Source organism: Eptatretus burgeri, chromosome 12 (genome assembly GCF_056783735.1).
Source record: "Eptatretus burgeri isolate ZD-2024b chromosome 12, Ebu_testis_v1, whole genome shotgun sequence".
Lineage (NCBI taxonomy): Eukaryota > Metazoa > Chordata > Myxini > Myxiniformes > Myxinidae > Eptatretus > Eptatretus burgeri.
Genome location: NC_140972.1, coordinates 35,875,909 through 35,900,490, shown reverse-complemented (window position 1 = coordinate 35,900,490; position 24,582 = coordinate 35,875,909). Strand labels below are relative to the sequence as shown.

At 38.9% G+C, this 24,582-nt stretch overlaps 1 protein-coding gene across 2 annotated transcripts in view; it reads right to left on the bottom strand.

Annotated features, from left to right (window-relative positions):
* DIS3L (DIS3 like exosome 3'-5' exoribonuclease) overlaps positions 1 to 24,582 on the bottom strand; it is a 102,449-nt gene that overhangs the window by 25,665 nt on the left and 52,202 nt on the right. For both annotated transcript variants that reach the window (XM_085850139.1, XM_085850140.1), the window contains 4 exons: positions 19,815 to 20,004; positions 19,095 to 19,441; positions 11,742 to 11,896; positions 4,853 to 5,034 (listed from right to left, as the gene is read on the bottom strand). In XM_085850139.1, coding sequence (XP_085706265.1) covers positions 4,853 to 5,034; positions 11,742 to 11,896; positions 19,095 to 19,441; positions 19,815 to 20,004 — 874 coding nt within the window. The remainder of the gene's footprint in view (positions 1 to 4,852; positions 5,035 to 11,741; positions 11,897 to 19,094; positions 19,442 to 19,814; positions 20,005 to 24,582) is intronic.

Sequence of the window (24,582 nt, the reverse complement as noted above, 5' to 3'; positions counted from 1 at the left end):
ATACGCATCCACTCTCAGAAAATTGAATAAATTGGGACTCATCTGCAAAAATGAGTTTGCCAAAACTCCAAGGTTCTGTTGGCCATCTTCTCAGCCCACTTCTTTCTCCTTTGAATGTTGGCTGGTCTAAGAAGAGGTTTTCTCCAAGTTGCTCTCCCATAGTAGCCCAGTTGATGAAGGTACCGCATGGCAGTTCTTGAGCTTACTTGGACCTCCTCTGCAACATCTGCTGCCTTGCAACGGAGAGTTTTCTCAATGGACCACTTGACAACTTGAAGATACCTTTCTCAGGGCCAAGATCAACCAGAACGGGAAGCTGTGGATTCCTTGTCTTTGCTGGTGAATTGCTCAATCACCCGATTGACCATAGAAAGTGGAATGCCAAGGTTCTGAGCTATCTGATGCTGGCTGACTCCACCTTCCGAATGGCCAACAATTTGTCCTCTTTGAAAATAGCAAAATTTGTGTGCTCCCTAGGTTCGAGGCATAGTTAATTGTCATACATGACCCAGGAACTCGTTTCTGCAAATAAATAGTTGAATATTAGTCCAAATCACTTAGTAAAACTTGCATTATACAGATGAAATGAAGAAATTTAAGGTGTCTATTTACATCTGTCATGTCTCTGTAGAAATGGTGGGAAGGGATGGATGGAGGAAAGGGATGGATGGAAAGTGGATTCACAGCAAGTTCCACAGTTGTCCATGAACACACGATACTCCAATCTCACAGAGTGAACACAAGGTGTAAGGAATTAATGATGAATGAATGAATGAGTTCCCACCTGCTGTTCCTTCATCTGCCATTACATTCTCTGCAGCATCTGCAATGAGCTTGGGTTTTGGAAACAACTCTCCCCAAATAACTTATAAAGTATTCCATAAGGAGTCCGTCTCCGAGTGGTGCACAGCATACCCACGCCAAGGTGAAAGTTACATTTTCAACATTTCGCAGATTTAACTAAGACAACGGAACATCCATATTAATATTTCGGCACGCCCCTTTTTTTGTTCCACCATCAGATTTTTGTTACTGCATGAAATGAAACAAGCTTTGACATATACAGTAATGATATTATTGTCTTCCTTAAGAGGCCCCTCAAAATTCGTTTTGATGATTATGGTAGTTAAACAGTTCATGTTCTCCATTTGCAAAATGGGAGGAATTATTGCAGAAAAAAGAAATAAAAATGTTCCCCATTTTTTAGAGGACCACAAAGATGAGTTCGTTAAACCTTTTGTAGAGTGTTATTATTAATCACTATATGCCATAGTAAATTGCTCATGTTATTGAGCTGTCAATAAGCTATCAATCATAGAATATAATAAACTCACTTGAGTATTCATATCTCTATTTCAATGCGTAATATCAAGCGGTACCTTCATGATGACCTAATAAAACCGGTCTCGATGTCCGTATATCTGTTCACAATCAAACCGATCGTGATGCATTTTAAGGCTTTCCAAGAGCTTTGGAGAGATTACCTACACTCCCGCACGGTGCTGTTTTTATTATTCCTACTGCACTTGATTAGAACATAGATCGTGGATGGATGCACAGATCCCAGGAGAACAACTATAGCTGTACAAAACAATTCATATTATCGATGGATAAAAATGATATTTAATTGATATTATAATAAATTGTTTATTTAAAATATCTTCAAATTTTGTGAGTTTTTAGTTTGTTGTGAAATATTAGGTCCTCTGGTCTCCGCATAGTGGCGTACAGGCTTAAGTCGTACTTCTGTTTACTACCGTAGAAAATCACAGAACCATCCGATCGACATGCTATTAACAGTTTCAGAATCAGCTAAAATCTACAAGATATGAATATGTAGACGAAACTGATCCGGCCAGCTAAAATCTACAACATATGAATATGTACACGAAACTGATCCGGCCTTTTGGATCACTTTAAAGCAGGGTGCCCTGTAATTTTAATGCGCTCTATGGATCCTCCGGAACTCACGAATGGTACACGTTGTGTAGTCACTAAACTATGTGGTAATGTCATCGAAGTGGAGCTACTGCGGGACAGTCGAAGGGGAAAACCTGAATGATAATCAATGGATAAAAATGATATAATATATTGTTTAAAATACATTCATGCTATCTGTCTTTTACCATATGTTGCCAGTGACGCCCGTCGAAGACGGGCACCTTTACTAGTACGTTTATATATGGAATTAATTTACATTATTAACTAACAGCGTCTTGAATTTCAATTTGTAATTTTATTTTCAGAAACGACAGCAGCTATGAGAAAAAGTCATTTACACTGCCGTCTACTGTCTCGCCATGGCTTAAATACATCAGTTGATAATTAATGAATGGCAGGCTTGGCACCGCACAACACCATACGTCAATTGATACATCTTTGATTGTGTTTAGCAGAGTGACAGTGTGTACTTTAGCCATGTATCACCATGGCTTGCAAATGAACATCTCTCTGGAGAGCCTTTCAATAAAGTGAAAAATAAAACTAAAACCTGAGGATGAGGATTCAAATTGATGATTTATATTTTATTTCCTTGGCTACACCCATTCTATTTCACCGATCTGAGATGTTGCCACATTTAATAGAAGAAATGGCTCTACAAGTCTGGTATTGCAGTAATGTGCCACGGAGTGCTCGCTTTTTCGATAAGAAGTTGTCTCAATTAAGTTTTGTTTGCAGCTGATGCAATACTGTATAAATATACCTTGTGAAATCCATCCATGAAAATGGTCATCATGGGGCCAATGGCCCAATAAAGATCAATATCAATGAGGATGATGATGATAAAGCAGCTTGGAGAATGCTCGCCAAGTGGATTAAGCACTCAAGCAAGCACTCCAACAAAATGGTTGAAAAGGAACGGCAGGCTTGGCAAGCAATCAGCAATCACCGATTGGTCATATAAAAACCAATCACCTGGAGGTGACCAGAGCATCAAACAAAGTACGAATTGGACAAATGAACACTTTATTTTTTTTCGCAGTTGGAACTGCTGCTGAGGTAAAGTCTGCCATTTAAATTATGAAATTTGGCTCAGGTTAAGAGATTCTAGAGGTTATCACATGTGGAAATGAAATAAAGCCACAAACATTGGCATCTCCGGGTGTTTATAAGCATTGGATTGTATCCAGCGATTCATAGGTTTGATGATCAAGCATTCAATGATGCAAGTGAAGAAAGTGAAAAAAAAAATAGGACCACTGTACCTGCACCTTATTTGGGCTCTGGCCAAATGCTGTAACCCAAATGTGGTAGAATTATGAATGGTGGGTCTGGTGAGGAAGATTTTTGAAGGAATTTATGCGATTTTCCAAAATTTTTACCAAGTCCGCCATTTTGACACATTTACGGTCATGTGATCGGCATGAACTCTGAAATTTAACATCACAACCCTATCTTAATGTTGAAATCCAAATTTGGTAGCATTCTGACTGGTGGGTCTGGAGAAGAAGATTTTTGAAGGAATTTACAAGATTTTCACAAAAATTGACATACACAAGGAAATCAGGCACAAATGGAGGCCATTCAGCCCATCATGTCTGCGTCACATCAACACCACACAAATTTAGCAACACAAGATCAAAAGAAGAAAATGCAATATATATATATATATATATATATATATATATATATATATATATATATATATATATAAAATATATATATTTTTTTGTGATCAGTGTCTGCAAGTCTGGTATTGCTGTAATGTACAAATATACCTTGTGAAATCATTCATGAAAATGATCATTATGGGGCTGTCAACACTTGACACTTTTTATGACACTTGACACTTTTTATGGGGCTAAGACCATTGTGACACTTCCGATCACATGATCAACATGACCTTTGCAATTTAACATTGCTGCTATGGCCTAATGCTCTAACCCAAATTAGGTAGCATTCTGACTGGTGGGTCTGGAGAAGATGATTTTTGAAGAAATTTACTTAGTCGGCTATTTTGACATACTTAAAAGTCATGTGACCAGAACGAGCTTTGCAATTCCTGCGAGCAGTCAGGAGATGAACGTTACTGCAAAATTTCAGCTGGATTGGCCCAGCGGTTTGGCCGGAGAAGTCGAAAAAGGAGACGAACGGATGGACGGATGGACGGTGCGCAATGACAATACCTTATCTGGAATCTAATTCCAGATAAGCTAAAAATGAAAGCATTTTATTGTGAAGAAACCGTTGCAGCTTGTTTAAAATCAAAGCATTGTTGAACAGGCCAAATAAAATGGTGAATGAAGACCCCAGCAAGGTGCCAGAGGGCTGACTCAGGGGCTGACCAAGGATCACACCTTGCTAAAAGATAATGAAATAAGGCCGTTAATTATCTTCAAAAGGGGTGTTTAAATTAACCCAAACACCCAATTTCATTAATGCACTACCATGCAAAATTTGGGGCTACTAGGTTTCATGGTTTTGGAGTTAAGGAGGACACACACACACACACACACACACACACACACACACACACACACACACACACACACACACACACACACACACACACACACATTCTTCTCCACGTCGTTATTTCAGATTTCATGCCTCATTTTTGGTGTTTTTTTGTTTTCTTTTCTAAACAGAAATTAAGGTTTGTCGAAGAGACAAACGACAGAGGGTGCAACATTATGAACAAGGTTCATGAGAGCAGAAGAAAATTATCAGGATGAGGGTGGCAGGTAAAGAGGCTGGCATGAGATGTTGAGTTGCCATCTTGAAGGACCAGAAAAAAAAGAAAAGAAGAATTGATTTGGATTGTCATGAGGGAATATCTTTCCAAACCAAGGAGGACTTCCACCAACTGGGGGAAAGCAGGGAAGGAGGGGTTGAAGGGAAGTACATTTACCCTGGTCCTTTCATTAAGATGCTGGCAAATCTCCTCCAGAGAAGTACTGGATAGCATAACCTCGGGATCTTCAAAATCACCATTTTCAGCAGCCAGGACTGCGAGTAGCTGTCTGTGAACCAGTATGTCAGCGTAGCGGCGGATCGGGGATGTGAAGTGTGTATACAAAGGTAAGGCAAGGCCTGTTCAGTTGAGGAGAGGGTAGAATAAGGGAGAGAGAAGCATGCAGAGGATAATTGAGTTATTTTAAAACAAAGTCATTGGCTGCTCATATTTCCAATGATCAGTTGTTAAAACTCTACAATACCTCACCAACAACTTGTGGAATTTACGATTTTGCATTCATAAATATGTATAAACCAATTCAAAGTTTGTAGGACAATGTAATTTTATTTTTATCCATTCTTTTAACTTAAAAATATTTTATAAGCATCTCATAATAAAAATGGATTTCATTTTCTGAGATTTATCGGTTTGAATGCACCAGACCCCAACAGTACTTTGATGGGAGACCCCCATACAAGGCTGAGTGTTACAGGATGAGGAAAGTAACAGATAGCTCATTTGGTAGCTTGTTCACTTTTGAAAAGCCTAGTAGTGTGTGCTGAAGTCAGATCTCATGACAAAATCAAAATTCCTCAAACGTACAAAGTTGTCATTGTATCTAAACATGACCATACAGCCCTGTAGCTGTTTTTATAATACCACCTACAGATTACTTTCACACAAGTGATTTTAGCTCCTTGTCTCAGTTCAATGCCAGCTCTAAGGTGATTTCAGATATTTAATCACCACCATGTTGTTCAACAGCATAAATTTAACAAGATACCACTTGGTATCAATGTGATAAACATTTGAGAGAGTTTTTGATGAGAGAATAATGCTGAAAAAAAAAATTGTGCATCTTTTTGGTCATTATGGACCCTTTATGAGAGTGGGCCCAGCACCGAGGTTCGCCGACTCTTCTCGAACGACACTGTAGGATCTTTAACAGCCACAAATTAATGCTGGCAGATGGGACACCCAGTTTTACATCCAATGCATGGTGGTTTGCAATCGCCTTCCCGACAATCAATCAAAGCAGGAATTTGGCACTTAGCACGAGTGTCAGCAATGACTAACCTACTCTTCACAAAAGAGAAAGGATCTTTAATGTCCACGAACAGCCAGTGTTGGCAGATTGGTATTCCGGTTTAATGTCCTTCCAATGGACAGTGCACACGACTGCTCTGCCTGAGAAACACCAAGGAAGCAGTTTATAACAGGGTTGGGATTCAAACCCAGGCTAGACAGCTCAAAGGTGAGTGCACGTACCTACCTCTAAGCTGTCCTGCCAGCCCATAAGACAACCATATATTCCCAAATATATTCCCGTATATTCCCAAACAGTGCTTACCTGGTAGCGGCTGCAAAGAGAATCAGAAAAGCTCTAGATTTTGAGCAACCCTTTAGTTGGACTGACAACATTTGTAATCATGTATCAAAAGGATCACGAGGGTGGAAGGATATAGAAAATGCACAAGATTGCTGTCAAAGTGCAGGCGAGCTGAGAAAATTAACCTTTTACTTGCCCAAGTCCAGCCAATTTGATGCTGCTGTAAAAACAAAAAAAAATCGTTGAAACTTTGACATCTCTCAAGGGAAAACAGCCATCCTCATTATTTCTTCAGTTTTAGATGCTCAATAATAACCACCGGTATTATTAACCATTTGTATTACTATGTTGAGGAATCCATCCTTATGGGCAGGTTAATTCCCCCAGAAGTGGCATATTTTATACAAATTTGTGATACCCCCTCCCATCAGGAGCAGCACTAATAGTAATATTAAACATGGGGCAGTACCACTGGGCGCTCACCTGGTAGCGGCTGGATAAGATAACCAGGGAACCACTGGCAAGTATGGATGACCCACAAAATATATAATGGAGAAGAAAATAAATACGTATGGATTTTTTTTCATGCCATGAACAAACTTTGGTACATCACGGGTGATAAAGGTTGTGGTCAAGTTTCATCAAAATCGTGTTTGTCGTTTCAGAGAAGTTGTTGAAAGTATTTGTGGACGGACGGACAATGCGTCATCCCATAAGTTCCCCAGAACGACGTTCCAGGTGAGCTAATAATAAATAGAGTTCCTTTGGAAGCAACTTCCATGCGTGAGGAAGCCTTTAAACCCATCGAGCCTGCAAAATCATTGCCAACCTATGGTTGTTTATCCAAGCTCCCCCCCCCCCTTTTTAAATGCCAAGCATCAAGCAAGGATGCAACACGTGCCATTTATAAAGACTTTGGAATGACTCATCCAGGGTTCGAACCGCCAGCCTTGCATACTGAGAACAAACACTATCATTATACCACCGAGTCTCATGTAATGCCATACATATTTACATCGGGGGAATTGTGGTCAATATACACCATATATATATATACACTATATATATATATATACACTATATATATATATATATATATATATATACACTATATATATATATATATATATACACTATATATACATATATATATATATATATATATATATATACACTATATATATATACATATATATATATATATATATATATATATATATACACACTATATATATATATATATATATATATATACACACTATATATATATATATATATATATATATATATATACACACTATATATATATATATATATATATATATATATATATATATACACACTATATATATATATATATATATATATATATATATATATATATATATATACACACACTATATATATATATATATATATATATATATATATATATATATATATATATATATATACACACTATATATATATATATATATATATATATATATATACACACTATATATATATATATATATATATATATATATACACACTATATATATATATATATATATATATATATATATATATATATACACACTATATATATATATATATATATATATATATATATATATATATATATATACACACTATATATATATATATATATATATACACACTATATATATATATATATATATATACACACTATATATATATATATATATACACACTATATATATATATATATATACACACTATATATATATATATATATATATATATATATATATATATATATACACACTATATATATATATATATATATATATATATATATATATACACACTATATATATATATATATATATATATATATATATATATATATATATATATATATATATATATATATATATATATATATATATATATATATATATATATATATATATATGGACACACCATCCGAACTGCAATTCTATATATTCCAGATCAACTTGTATTAAACAAGCTGCTCTAAAGGATCAAAAAGAAAGTTCATTATTCATTTTGTGTGTGGCATGTGGTTGTTGGTTTGCATCATTGCAAGAGGGTGCAGCTGATGCAGTGCCCCTTGTTGGTTCGAGCAGGAATTTAGAATTTTGCCAGTGTGCCGGGGATAGCTTGCATACTTTTCACATCGTACACCCCAGGATCATTATCATCCACCAACTAGTGCTGGCAGACGGAATGCTGAGTTTCACGCAAAACCAAGGGATGGCACACACATTGAATGTGTCACCCTGCCTGCAAACCACCAGGATGACAGGTTATAGCTCAGTTTGGATTCAAACACAGATTAGACAGCTCAAGGAGAGGATGCACATACCTCGAGGCCATCCTGCAGCCCCAGCAAGGTGTTTGTAGCACATAGTACATGTCGGAGTGATGCTAGTTGTGGTTGTGTTGGCGATACCATTTTATACGTTTATTTTACAGGATCGAAGGTGGCACTTAGACTTGTGTGGAAGCCAAACAAAATTATCTGTGCACAAAAATGCAACCAAAAACGCAAATGTGAATGGTCGAATCAACGATAAGAAGTATCTAATGCACCAGAATCTGATAGTATGTATATAGACGCTTGAGACGATGAGAAAGCGTGGTGATGCAGAAATTTGGCCGGTCTCCATGGTTTTCCTAAAGGGAATCTTGAGGCTGTACAAGCAAGATCGCACAGGAATGAGAAAACCTTGGTACCTCCCCATACATCAGGCCCCGTAACACTGAATCCTACCAGAATATGAAAAAAAGAAAAAAAGTAAAAGAATGCAAATGTGATTGTGATCAAAGCCCTGATTGATTAATTCAAGAATATCGCAAAGGAAAATTCAGTTAATCTTTTCTCCACTCCAAAAGCACAGATTCATGACCTGTCAGTGACAAAGGGTGTTTATGTCTCCAGTATATATTCTGCAACACACCTGAGGGAGAGGGGAGGGGGGCAAACTGCAGAAAGAATTTGGCGAAATATCATTAATTCTGCAGCGAAGAGCATCTGATTCACTGTGCTTTATGGCAATGTCACGGTGAAGGATACCTTATGTAGAGATAATGAATTTCTCAAGTGCTGAAACAAACTGCGGCATCCAGTGAGGATCATGTTTAAATCAGAGCCCTAGAGTAAGGAACACTTGTCCATCAAGCAAATAATGTTCTGTGCCGCAGGGTGGAACACACACCAAGACACGTGATAAAGAATTTTTGACTCTTCAGAAGACATGAAAGTAAAGGCCCGATAAATATTTGTGGATCCTTTTCTGTACAAAGCCATTGGATGGCTGTCAAATCACAACATGTACAAGAAAGCAGCAGACGTGGATCAATATACAAGTAACAACAAAGTCAGGTACCTTGCTTGCACTTGCACCAACATGCCTGGGTCTTCCTGTACACCATTACTATTTGGGACATGGACATCTGATTAAGGATATTTTAAGGTTGGATACAATTATCTCCTAACCTGAGCTATTTGCATTGCTTGACATCAGCTGCAATGTCTTCTGGATCATGCAGCAACCGACAATTGCTGCTTTGTTGGTTCATCCAATTTTCCTACAAAGAGCCTGGGTGGCTGACTGGCAGTGGAAGTGGTTCGTACCAGGGACAATCAGGAGAGGATAGTGGATGGGAATAAAACAACACATGTTGTGACACGTGTAAAGCCAAGAAGGTGTCACATTCACTGCAGCTGTTTTGATAAGTCAACCCTGCAGAGAGTACATGTAAAGCTGCATTGCCAGGAGATTAAAATGCGGAACCTACACGTAGAATACTATTCAAACGCATATATGTGTTATTGGGGATCTCAAACTGAAGAAATAATTAGGATGTCTGTTTTCTTTTTAGAGATTCTTTGATAGAGTGTTGACTGTAGACTGTAGAGGCTTGTGGAGGAGCTGGCTGGAAAGTTTCAAGCATTCATTGATTTTCAAATAGCATATAAATTGGCAGGATTTGATTTTCTCAGTCCATCATGCATTTCTTGAATTATTCGTTTATTTGATGTGATAATGACAGTGCCATTCCAGCTTGGGTAAAACCTGTCTGGAGGTCTTTTCCTGCAGCAGAAAATACCGTTGCCAATGGAGAAAGAGTGGCTTCATTCATCTGCTCGTATGCAGCACGTGACATCATTTCTTGCAGGAGTACGACGGTGCCACTGGTGCATTGCCCCCTGTATGTTTAAGCAGGAATTTGTAATTTGTTCACGGTGTCAGCGATAACTCGCTGACTCTTCATGAAGGAGATTGTAGGATCTTTAATGCCCACCAACTAATGTCAGCAGATGGGGTGCCAAGTTTAATGTCCATCCGACGGATGGCACATACACTGATGAACCGCCCTGCCTGAGAAACAGCAGGATGACAGTTTATAGATGGGTTGACATTCATACCCAGGCTACTCCTTCTTCCCCCTCCTCTTATCCTGTTTGTTCATTCCCCTGATGTTTGTTCCACCATCAGTTCTTCCTTGCTCTTTCATGAGCCTTGCTCCTACAAATAAAAGAAAAAGTGAAATACTTGGTATTGTGTTTTTACAATTATTTATGTGTGTCTATACTCTATAGTAATGTATTTTTTTTTTAAACAAAGATGTGATGAGGAGTTCTAATTTAGTATAAAAAAGAAAAATTTTAAAATAATTATTTATCTACCTAGTATAAAACACAATATGTATATGTGTATTTGTCTCTCCCCCTTCATTTGGACAATTAAATAAGGGGTTTAAAGGCCAATCTTTGAGCACGACTGTGTGTTCCCTATGGTATATTTTTCAGGATTAAAAAAACAACTTGAAACACGTTTTTCATAAAAGAGTAATTACGTCTCTTCTTTTGGAAATGTATATGGTGACTTGCAACCGGGCGTCAAAGGTGGTATACGGAAACTCAGAAAAATAAATAAATAAATTCAAGGTGCAGGGAAGTGAAATTAGCTGCACATGGTGTGCAACACACGCAGAGTAAAACGAGCATTCATTTACGCACGTAGGATGCCTCATAAATAAAGAAGATAGAAGCACACCCAACACTAGGCCGAGGCTTCAGACTTTGGCATGCTCATGAGACTATCCTGTCAAAAGGAAACATCCCAGAAGATTTAAAAAACAAAACAAATAGGGTCACATTTGTACGTGCAGTGTTTTAAAATAACCATTCTTGCTCCGAAACATCACACATTGCAGAGTCTTTGAATATTTTGAATGAAATAATTAAAACCTGTCATTTTGACAGGCTTTTATACTAGTTCATAATAAAACAGGTAGCAAAAAAAATTACTTCAAAAATGAAATGTTTCAAAATGGACAATTCTTCTGAAACCATCTGTACGCAACCTCAGTTAATATCATGGTATCAGAGGAGAGAGGAAAAAGAAAAACTTTTAAATGTAGTCTAATTTGGCAGCACAAAAGGCTGAAATCTGCCATCTGGTGGAAGTCTGGCACATCTGTTGAATGTGTATCCTTTTTAATAGGATGCCATACCATAGTGTTTTAGATCGTGTTGAGGCACCGAGACGGAGGAGCAGTACAGAGCGTTGGACATTGCCTGCGTCGCCAACATGCGAAGGATGCGGCTAAGAAGTGGCTCCCCATGATCTTTTGTCTTCTCCAAGGAATCAGAGAGGGCCTTGTTCGAACTTAGAAAGTCAGACAGGGAAAAATAAGAAAAGAAACATTGATTAGGAGGATGTGAGAAGTGGGGGTTCATTAAGGCATGTAAATATGGATGGATGCAGTTTTAATTAAAAATTAATTTTGTTTTTATTGCCTGTCAGTTTTTCTGCAGTTTTATTTCAGGCATTGATCTCAGTTTATAATCCAAAACATTCCAGCCGGAGATTGAGGCTACCTGTGTGCACACGCACGTATGCACACCAAAACAAATTGATTCTTTCTGTGGACCATTCGTAACAAGTATTCGTCCGAACTTGGATTTATTCACATTAATAAACCTTAAAAAAAAAAAAATTCTATCAGACTTACAGAGGCGCTCATACATAAACTACATGCAGTACATACAAGACAAAGACATATTGTGTCCCCGCCCCCCCCCCACCTCTCTCTGACCCCCTCAAAACCTTTAAAAAGATAATAGCAATACCTTGAAAGTATCGGTCGAGCGAAGGTAAATTTACTACTGATGTCCATATGAAGGTTACAATCTCCAAACAGCCAGGAAACCTGATCCAGCAGAGCACTGCTTCATGAAGCTGCACCCCAATACTTTTGTCGTGGCAAATACTAAGAAAATGATATGGCCCCATCTCTGGTGGACTTATGCTGAAAACGTTTCAATCTTTGGCATTATGTTGAAAAATGCAAATTGCTGCCACTGTATTCTGCAACATTTGATAAGCTTGGACCTGCCATAAAGAGAGAAAGTTTATGACAAAAGCAACCTCACTCTCATTAAAGGAAAAAGCCGATCACAGGCCGTCTCAATCTACAACAGAACGCCCCATCCGACAGAGTGGTTGGCTTTTTCTTGTCGAAGAAGATACAATGAACGCTATTGGAAATAAGATGGACTTTATCTTGAATCACTGGTCTATGGCCATCTAAATATATATATATATATATATATATATATATATATATATATATATATATATATATATATATATATATATATATATATATATATGTAATGTTTTTGGAACAAAGGCGAACAAATAGCCAAATGCTGCATTTGAAGAAAAGCCAAGTACAGGAAAGTGAAGAGCCAAATGGATGCAGTCAAATGGCTGAATGCTACATTTAAAGCAATGCTGATGGATAAGGGTGGAAAATGCTTTGTTTGGCTGAATATAGGGGAAAGTTGGTGAGTTGTCTTGTCTGGGTTGCATTTATCTCAGCCATCACTACAAAGTATATGATTAGTGCTTGATCACAGGCAGAGTATTGCATCACAAAGTGCACAGTTTTTCAGATTAATCTGCATGGCCAATCTGCTAACTGGTTTGTGCACCTGATACATTCCACGATGTCGTTCATGAAAAGTATGCGAGTTATTGCTGGTAACCTGAACAAATAACAAATTCCTGCCACATTGAGTCAAACGACAGGCCTGGTAAGCTGGTTCTTGAAAGACTTGGGGGGTCAAAAACGTTCCCAGCCTATCCCACAAGGTGGGAATAATTGGGACAATTAAATAAGTTTCAGTAGATAGCCAAGATTACAAAGTTTGAAGAAACAATGGTTTGTCAAAACGTCATCAATTTTATGCATAGTTGCTATCATTTCCAGGAAATGCAAGGAAACAAAGAAGACAAAAAAAGGAGGTGATTCTACCCATCCAGCTTGTGCTGTATATCACCATAATCTACTACTACTGCTACTACTACTTCTCTTCTTCTTTTGGCTGCTCCTGTTAGGGGTCGCCACAGCGGATCATCCGTTATGATCCGCATAATGATTTGGCACAGGTTTTACGCCGGATGCCCTTCCTGACGCAATCCTGGTCGCCTCTTACGACACAGGGATATGGTACACCTATTCTAACCGCGGCATACACCACGCCCAGTACACTGGTACTCACTTCGCCGACCTCGGAAGGATGACAGGCTGAGTCAACCTCCTGGTGTGTATTAATTCAAGCGGCCAACGGGGCTTGAACTCAGGACCTTTTGGATCCCAAGCCGCTACCCTAACCACGACGCCAACACCAGGCTTTCTACTGCTACTACGACTACATAAATTATAATATAATTTCGGTTTTATTATCAAACACCAAACAAAAAGTCTGAAGACTAAATATATTTGGTGTACAAGCAATGACGAATAAAAAAAATACATAAATATAAATAAACATCAAAAATAATTAATGGACAGACTCGTCTACCGATGGAAAGTGGTCGTAGTTGGGATGTATTAGGTAACAAAGTTTATTTTCAGTTTGATTTAATGGAAAACTAGGGGCCCGTGATGGCTGAAAGATCGAATAACATGATTGAAATCCGTGCCGTGAAAACTATGTGGAATGAGTGGCTCCTGAATTGATGAAAAATGTTCCTCTTTTTTCCCCGTTATCAACTCTTTTTTTAGACCCTAAATGGGGTGTTATCGGGTCTAATGGGTGGGAGTGCACATCGTGTTGAAATTGTCTTAAAATGATTCAAAGGTCTAAAGGGGTCTAAATTAATGGTCTCAACTCTAAAGGGTCTGCATGTTTAGGGGGTCTAAAGGGTTTATAGGGGGTTTAAAGGGTCATAAGTGGTCTAAATGATCTAAGGGGTCTAAAGGGTACATTCCAATAGTAGTTAGGTTCTAAATGGTCGAAGGCACTGTTCTTCAGTACACGGTCCGCGAGCCACTGGCGGCCCCTGGTGGCCCAAAGTGCAGCCCCTGGCGTGTGGGCGATAATACACAAATGTGAAAACACCCCCATAATGATCTGCCATAAATGCTATCAAATTGACCCAATGGTTTCAAATGAGAGTTCCGACGTGAAGCATAAAAATAACATCACTACATTAGGATATGGTTGCAGTATACAAACAATGATGCTTGGAGCCAGTTAACCACAACAAAGAAGAGCACGTGGGGGCGGGGCCTAATAGCAGCCATCACGGCGTCCTGCAGGCGGTGTGGCAGCTCTCATACTGATGTCATCGGCAAAAGTGACGCCCCTCGAAAACTGAGTGAAGATCACTGGTCGAAGGGATCTAAAGTGTCTAAACTAAAGTATCTATAAGGCCTACAGGGTCGAAAGTATTGAAAGGGTTGGAAGAATCTTAAAATGTCTAAAGGGGTCAAAATAGTCAAAATGGGCTACAGGCATAAGGGGTTTATAATAGGGGTTTAAAGGGTCATAAGGAGACATAAGGGGTCTAAATGGTACGTCACAAAAGTAGTTAGGTTTTAATAGATCTCAAAGTGTCTAAAGGGTCTTACAAGGTTGAAAAATAGTCTTAAAGGTCTAAGGATTTAAAGGGTCTAAAGGGTATGTTCCAACAGTAGTTCGGGTTTAAACGGTCTAAAGTGGTCTAAAGGATGTCAGGGTCAAAAGTGTTTTAAAGGGTCTACAGATGTAATGGGTCTACAACGGTTTAAAGCAGGGGTTCTTAACCGGGGGTATGGGAACTAAATGCTAGGCGTATGGGACTCGATCTCTAAATATTTGTATATATTTGATTTATTAATTTATAGTTGGTTAGAATGTTAGATTATAAGGCCTTAGTTATTTTATAACTTGGTTTACAGATCCGCCGACGGTATATTTGCCGAAAATGAAATACAAATATAAAACACATTTTTAGCCTTTTATATTTATACATTTTCCGCCGAAGGTGCAAAAGTTTCAAAACCCGAAATGTAACCGTCGGCAATTATGTTTAAAATATAATTTTGCAAACGCGCACCAACATGCCGAGTCCCCTTGAACCAAACTGCGCAGTAGTCTTCGGTCATGGCGTCTGAGCAGTGGCCAGCGTGATTCAGATTGAATGTGCTTTCTGGGGCGAAAGTGATTGTTAAGAAGTATGTCAGCGGTATAAATTCGAGTGACTGTATTGGTGATTTAATCACACAACATCTTGACGACGAATATTCTGGCCGAACGATTGCATCAATTCAGTGCAGCAGCAGGGATGATTCGCAGGCTACTCTCGATTGTGCCAATTTTGTTTCCATCGAAAGTTGTACACCGTCGTTCGTATTGAAAGATTTCGGTGCCAAGTACGTCAAAGTTTCCGTGCGAGATGCTGATATTCAGCCTTCAACGGACCAAAAATCAGCCTTTGATGTGCTCATGGGGATGGGGAGACGGTACGATCAGATGCCCACTGAAAAGTAATAGCTGGTTATGGCTCTGATTGACCGTTTTGAGCGTGTTGACTCCTAGTAGACACCTTTTTTTATTCATATCCAGCACTATGCACTGGTGTGCACGCAGACATCCACGACTTGGACAGTAATTTTCTCAGCATTGTTTCCATTTGTTTGATGATCCAACAGGTTTCTATAAGAAAAACATGCCAGACTATATTGTAAAAACAAGTTTTAATCCTTCTATATTGTTTTTCACATCAGATGATACAGTGAACATGGGCATCCTGCATTTGAATGGTCTTCCATCTTCAATGTTTTCTTATATTAGATCCTCCTGGTCCCCGATTTATATTTATTTTCCCCCCACCTACCCTTTTCTTTTCCTTGGAACATCCGAAAAAAACATCATAAAAATATACAATTTCTAAAAATTGAAATCATATTTATATTTATATTTCGACCTACTGACCCTACATTTTAGCTGAAGAACTATGTAAACCAAGTTATAAAATAACTAAGGCCTAACTAGCACTGTTATTCAATATTCAGTTTATTCAATGTTTGTATATTTGTAATTTCTCGGTTATTGTTATCTTGCCAAAACGAAGTTTTTGCAAGATATGTTAGTCAGCTTGTATGTTTTTTTTTGTTTGTTTATCTGTAATCACGTCTAAAAAATTCTGCAGAGCACAGTTATCATCGGAAATTTTTGTAACTTCGCATATCAGAGGCCTATAGAGGTCCCTTTCAGTGCATAAAATTTTGAAGGTCAAGGTCAAAGGTCAAGCTCACTTTGGCGCAAATCAGGGGAGTCGACGAAACCCTTATTTTTTGAGTAATTTTGATCGGATGGTCTTCAAACTTCATGGGAATATAGTTCAAGGTCTGGCACTCAGCTGATTAATTTTTGGTGGCGATTGGCCATGACCTTCATGGTTAGCGCCTTAGGTCAAACACATTTGACCCCAAGGCCAAATTTTCAAGTTTTAGGAACCATATCGTGTAGTACCTCAAATTGAACACCTCGATGAGTGCTTTCTAGATATGTCAAGCTTGAGACATTATGACGTCATTTGGTGACGTTATGAGGCAAACGCATATTTTTCATGGTTACTCTGTAGAACGATTCTAATCGGAATCTCTCGTAGGCAGATATTCCTCAAGGAATCGCTCCTGGTGGATAGCAGCTCTGTTCACCTCAGTGTGACCTTAAAGAAGTCACACGTGGTCACATTTTGGCAAGATACGGTTCACCCTGCGGGTGACATTGGTTTATTTTTATTTATTTATTTTTTTGTAAATATAGATGATAAATGCTTATGATTGCATTTCATGTTCTATTCCTAGCTATCCATATCTAAAATAAATTCAAGCTATTGGCATCTTTGGAATTCTTACTGTCAACTAATAGGACTGGTGATGATGATGATTTTGACAGTCAAGCGAAGGGGGTATGGGACCATGTTGGGCAATCCATTGGGGATCTGGAATCATCAAAAGGTTAAGAACCCCTGGTTTAAAGGGTCGTAAGGGGTCTAAAGATCAATGGGGTTGAAAGGGTCTGCATGTCCCATCTCAGGGGTTTAAAGGGTACATTCCAAACATGGGGTCCAATGGGTCTCAAGGGTCTTATGGGTATAACTCTAAAGGATGTAAAAATTTCTAAAGTCTCATAAAATGGTCTTAAATTGTTTAAGGGGATTGAAGGGTCTTATAGTCTAAACTCTAAAGGGTTGATGGGGTATAAAGGTGAAAAAGTTACATTCCAATTTTTTGGGGTCTAAAGGTCTAAAGGGATCTATAGGGTCTTAAGGGGTCTAAAGGGTGGAAAGTGTCGAAAGGTTTAAAAATAATTAAAAGGTTAAAAAGGATTAAAAAGATTCTGAGATTCTGTCATCTCACGATAAGTGATGGACGTACAGACATCGATTACATTTTGAGTTAACCAGCTAATTATCTCACCATATAGATGGAAATTCACATGCATTCGAGTTCAAATAAAAAAGGTTGAACAAAAGGTTGTACAAGTTGGAATTAATAAAAAGTAAAATCAAATAATAGAATGACTTGCCAAGATTAGTCCAATGGTCCGAAAAGAAGAGAGAGGAAGAGAGAGACAGAGAGACAGAGAGACAGAGAGACAGAGAGACAGAGAGACAGAGAGACAGAGAGACAGAGAGACAGAGAGACAGAGAGACAGAGAGACAGAGAGACAGAGAGACAGAGAGACAGAGAGAGAGAGAGAGAGAGAGACACACACACAGAGAAAGAGAGGGGGGGGCAGGAGGACCTGGGCAATACAGAGGGAGACAGAGCATTTAGGCATGGCAGGACAAACTACAATGACTCATTTAACGGCCATTTCTCTGTATTAGGGGGTTGGTCAGGTCAGCTGCAATGAATCGCCACCCAAACATGAAAAGACATTTCTATTTCAACATTCAACACGAGAACCAAGAATACAAGTCACAGCCTGACAATATTAATGTTATTTTTTCTATGCAAATAGAAGTTGGGCTGGAAGAGGTGACAGCAAACATGAGGACTGGGGAGGGTAAACACACGTTTACACTATTTCTTAAACTTGCACCAACAGGAACATATATGCCACTTGCCTTCACTGTAAAAAAAATTAAAAATTAGAAGCAATACTCACACATGAAGGGCATTAATTATGGAGCAGTGTTTGAAGATCTAATCCTAATGCAATGCAGGTGGGCCAAATGGCCTCATTCAGTATGCAAGTTTCTGTGTTTCTCATTTACATTTCCTTGAAAATCTTCGTAACTGCATTATTACTCTCATTATTATCAGAAAATCGATCGCCACATCAGGGAGCATCCATCGTGCATAAAAAGCTGAAAATTGTGAAAAACACATTTTGGGAAATTTGTCCGAAAGGATACAAAAGGGAAAACTGATTGAAGAGAGGGGGCGAAAGACTGAAAGGCAGATGGGAAAAGGGAACGTGGATGGGGAGGGGGTGGTGGGGTCAAAATTGCACCGATTTTTTCACAGGGAATATGTAAGTGGTCCTTAACTAATCACTCCTCTCATTTGGCCTACCTGATGTCAATGTGAAATCCTTGGGACTCTGCAGCATTACACAGTGGACCAAACAACTCAGGTCTTGGTGAAGGATGACGCCGCAGTAATGTGCACCCCAGAAGGCTTTTGCAAAGATGCTGCGCCACCCAGGCATTTGCCCCGATCATGCACTCAGCCACAGTTTCATGCACCTCCAGTGCTTTTTTTGGTGTGAGGCCAGACACAGTGCCTGGTACTCCATCAAACTCCACTCTAACCTCAGAGCCTTCAAGCTGCAAGCCACCTTTGGCTGTGCGCCTGCATAGCCATGCCCGAGCCACATCTGTCAGTATATTCAACACATCCCGCAGCTCACCGAGGCGTGCCTGTCAATAAAAAAGCATTGATTTAGGAAAGCAAACCATGGTTTTTTTTCATTTTTTGTTTTAAATAAATGCTTTCCTTTTTCCATCCCCCTATTTCATGCACAAGAAACGATTAGGTTTGCAAAAACATGTGCTGCCTACATCATGGACTTTAAAGTTCTTCATTAAAGGAGGTAACATTAAGCTGACTGTCCAACATATAATCATATAGATATAAAATATTTCCTTGATATTTTTGGCAAATGGCAAGAGAAGGCCATTTTCTTGTAAATTATTCACAAACCCTTTTAATAGATTATTTTACAAGGGAAAACGAGATTCAAACAAATCTTTGAGTCAACCTCCATCATTCCGAAGGAACGATGTGGCATACCTGTTGCTCATCCTCAGTTCCACAGAGTTCAGGAATCTCAGTGGCAATCTCAATATGGCCTCCATCAATCACGGCCTGTGCTGTCTCATAGCTAAGCTTGTACGTAGATCGAATAACAGTTCGACCAAACCACACATCTTTCACCTCATACGTTTCCTTATCCAGTTGCCATAACACACTGACAGCATACCTGTGAAAGAATAACAAAATAATAATAAAAAAAATTCTGCATGAGGGTGAAGTAAAACAATGCATCAAGTGTTAGTCCTCCAGAAAAAAAAAAATGTTTTTGCAAGCATGAAAAGGCAAGTTTTCCTCAGCCCTTATTAGCAGACTTGGACACCTCTTCAAAAACAATAAAAACCAGTAGAACATATCAGGCCAAATATATTTTTGAAATATTATGCCATATACTGTTTATGTGTGTATACACACACATAATATATATATATATATATATATATATATATATATATATATATATATATATATATATATATATATATATATATATATATATATATATATATATATATATATATATATATATATATATATATATACATGCAAAAGTAGGGATACAATAAGGACTGTACTTTTATTCATTACTGTATACCGACTTTTGCAGCCCCTGTATATGCCCAGAACCATCTTAACACTCTCCGCATCAGGATTGCTGGTCTTACTTTCTGTCTCACTCAAACTATACCTACTGGGCTAACTTTAATCTCTCTTTCTTGCAAACAAACATCATATACTTTTCATCATACATTTTTCTTACTCACTCATTTTCCCTCCTCACTTCTATTCATGCAGTTCTTTTATTTAAGACTTGGCCTCGATGAGGACGATTCAGTCCGTGCCTGTAGCCTTCCACAATATATATATATATATATATATATATATATATATATATATATATATATATATATATATATATATATATATACCTGTTTGTCAGAGTTGCCAGGCTGAGGCTTCTGTGTTGGAGGTGACACTTTGGTGTATGACTATGTCCAATGGGGATCGGTGAAAAGCTCGTCTCACACCACAAGTTTTGTTTTTTTTTTTTTTTTTTTTTTTTTTGTATACCTTGGTCGAGGCTCGTATGAGAGCTAACACACAACTCACAGCAAGGAGGCATGAGACAAGAGGGGCGGGAGTGGAAGGGACAAAACAGTGGGGAACAGACACATTAGGTGAACTGTGGAAGGGAGAGGGATGGGGATGGGACGGGGAACATGGCGAAGAGAAGATGGACATTACAGGGACTTTCAGGAAGGAAAGCAGGAGAATTGAAGGAAGTGGGCTTGGGTGGATTATCGGGGTAGAAAAGATCGAGGATTTGGATGGGGGAAGATAAGAGGTGGTGGTGAACAGCTGTTTTGAAAGCCTGGAGGGAAGAATGGGAAAGAATAGAGTGAGGAAGTTTATTCCAAAGGCGGGAAAAAAGAGGAATGAAAGAGTGAAGATGAGCAGTGATTCGTGATTTTGGTAGTTTTACCAGAAGGGGGTTGTTGGCGGACCTTGAGCGCCCTGTGGAAATGTGGTTGGGACAAATCGCAGAGAGAGCAGGGGGGCAAGGCTGGAGAGGAGTCGGTAGAAGACAGAAAGACCACCGACCAACCTGCGGTGATTGAGTGAGAGGCCCAAAGACTCAGCTTCATTGCGGGAGATGCCAATGATCTTAAAAGCCCTGGTTTCGACAGCGTGAAGCCGAGAAAGGTGGGAGGCAGGAGCACCAGCCCAGAGGGGAGAGCAGTACTCCATCAGGCTACGGACAAAAGCTTTGTAAGTAGTCAGGAGCTCAAGAGGGCCGAGGAAGGACTTTGCACGACGGAGGATTCCCAGTCGGCGACTGGCTTTTGAGGCAAGGTTGGAAATGTGACTTTCCCAGGAAAGGTCATGGCAGATAGTGAGACCCAGAAGCTTGAAAGAAAAGACTTCTTCCAGAGGATTGTTGAGAAAGTGGATGGGGGGGTTTTGTAAACGGTCCTTTCGAAGAGACATAGTGAGAGTGTGAGATTTGTCTGGATTGAAAGACATGTTCCACGTGTTGGACCAGTTTGTGATTTTATCCAGAAGTTTTGATTTACCCGCCGATCACATCATGTGCCTTCTGGTTGAGTGGGTTGCATAAGTGGGAAAAAATTGTCGGGGGGGGGGGGGGCAGACAGATGGTTGCTCTTTGTGGATTATGCGGTTTTACTGTGTGAGACATAATCCGCGGCCATGGTCACAAGTCAGGAGGTGCGTCTGATTTATTTGTATATACATGTTTTTGGCCCCATCTCTCTACATTCAACTCTGACCTGACTGCATCAAGGCAATGAGGCCTCACCAATCTGGCATCATTCAATGCTACTGAAAACACAAGTTCTGACTTTTTTGCGAATGAGATATTTTTCAACCACCCCTGACTTTCATCAATATTAATATTGCACCATCCACCTGTATAAACATTCTCAATATATTTTGAAGTTAGAAAATCTATTGAAATTTGCATACACTGGAATTTGTAACAACAAAAAAGCTCCTAAAAATACCAAACACTTGGCTTCCTATTTTGAAGTCATCCATACTTATCCCCTTCTCAATTACTCATCCTGTACAACATAAGCTACACAACACCACATGGCATATCATGCCCATATCTATAGTGGAACCTCTTAATGTGCTCTTTCCTCTCTGAAGACTCCAACATTGCACCTGTAATGGTCCTGAGAATGATTTTATCAACATGATTCAAAACCTCCCTTGGAGATGGGCTGTTTTGCACAGGATCCCTTTCATAATTAAAGGATGAAGATGGGTGGAACCGAGGATGAAAATTACTTAGTTGGGTGGGGTTTCATTTGGAATCGGGTCTGTACCATGCTGCCATGAGATCTGACAAACCAAGGGGTTTTATGAGGAGGTTTATTTTCGAGCCACCATCTGTCCTGTGGCATCATGATGATCTTTCCTGCTCTATATTTGTTATCCTTTCTTGTTTTCACCCTCAACGGAATCATAGTTAAGTGAGTAATAACACATTATTGTCTTTGCTTGATCCTATTCTGGTCAGTGGACGATCTCCTAATTTTGATGCTCATTTTAGGGTCGTCATGATGTCACGTTCACAATTATTTTGCGATGTGAATTGTTCTTTTCTCTGTTCTTAATTGCGATTGCGGCTTGGCAAACATCCCATGCTTCACTTTTTGTTTTGTTGTTGCAGTCACCATTATATTGAAGGAAGCAGTTACAACAATCCCATCTCTGACATTTTTGGAATAACGGTTAACATGCGCTGGTGAAATTCGAGCTATCGTTCACTCCGAGCTATGCTTTAACATAAACCAGTACACCACCCCTTCAAATTCCATCGCTCAGTCTCCTCTGATCGAAGGCTTCATACATTTTACCATATTTAACCATCATTTTCCTGGTTTCTGTTTCGAATTAAAAAACAAAATCCATCATTCCTTATGAATTTGAACCAGGATCCCTTTGCTCTTCATCCTGCCATATTTACTCAGCTCAAATTCATTTGACGTGCACATTAAAAAGCTCCTCTCAATGAATTTCTCATCCTGTTCACAAATAGAACTCTCTCTCTCAGCTCAACTTAACCCCCCCCCCCCAACTATAATCCGCAACAATTCAAGCAACTCTTAAGTGCATTTCCTTTCTCGCACCTGATCACTTTAGCTCTCTATCACTTTTCCTTGTACACATGGCATGTTTTTGCATGTACGTACATTGATTGGTTCCAGCCAAATGTTTTTTAAAATATTAACCTCATATAATGTCAGGCAGCTCGCCTTAGGTCTGAGTGACGAGTCTTTAATGGCCACAATTATTACCAGTTTGTGGGGTTGGCCAGGGAAGGTTCTTGGCCCAAGCCTTTCACTAACCGGTTGGCCTGGCCTAATGTTCGAATGCGTAGGTTTGGGCAGGAATTTTGAATTTGTTCAGGGTGCCAGAAATAGCTCACCTACTGTTGACAAAGGACACCATGGGATATAACATCCACCAACTAATACCAGCAGATGAGCAATAGTTGGTAAATGACCAGTTTAACGTCCATCAGAGGGCCAGCACACATTGACATTTCGCCCTGCATGCAAAACACCAGGATAACAGTTTATAGCGGAGTCGAGATTCAAACTCAGGCTAGACAACTCAGAGGTGAGCCTTTGAGAATCTTCAATGAGAAAATTTTAAATCGGAGAATATAAAGAATTAATTGTTGCGTAAACACTTGGAATGACTGCCTTACGGCCGAACTACAGTATTCATTTCCACATCGTGCAAATTCTCAAAAGTCTATCAGAATCTTGTTCCATTTTGCTGTCAATCATTCTGTTTGTATAACACACTCTAATCCTGGGGTAGCCAACAAGGTGCCCGCGGGCACTTAGTCGCTCGCAGGGACCACGTGAGTCGCCCGCAGGGCATGTTCTAAAAATAGCACTAGTCACCATGGAGCTCCGTCTAAAATTTGTATTTAATTGTGTTGCTGTTCTTTTTGAATCAATAACACTTGCATTATTTTTTTATTTTAAAATGACAATATTGAATATAAAATTTTAAAAAACAAAAATGTTTTATGTATATATAAAATCTGACCCAGTCTGGGTTCAGAGTTCATTTTCCCACGCAAGTCAAATCTCCATTTCTCTTTTCGCTAAGACAAGCTTGGGAGCAGCAACTATGGGGCGCAAGGTGCGGTTTTTACCCTAAACATGGCAGAAAAGCGAAAGAAAACTTACTATTTTCACAA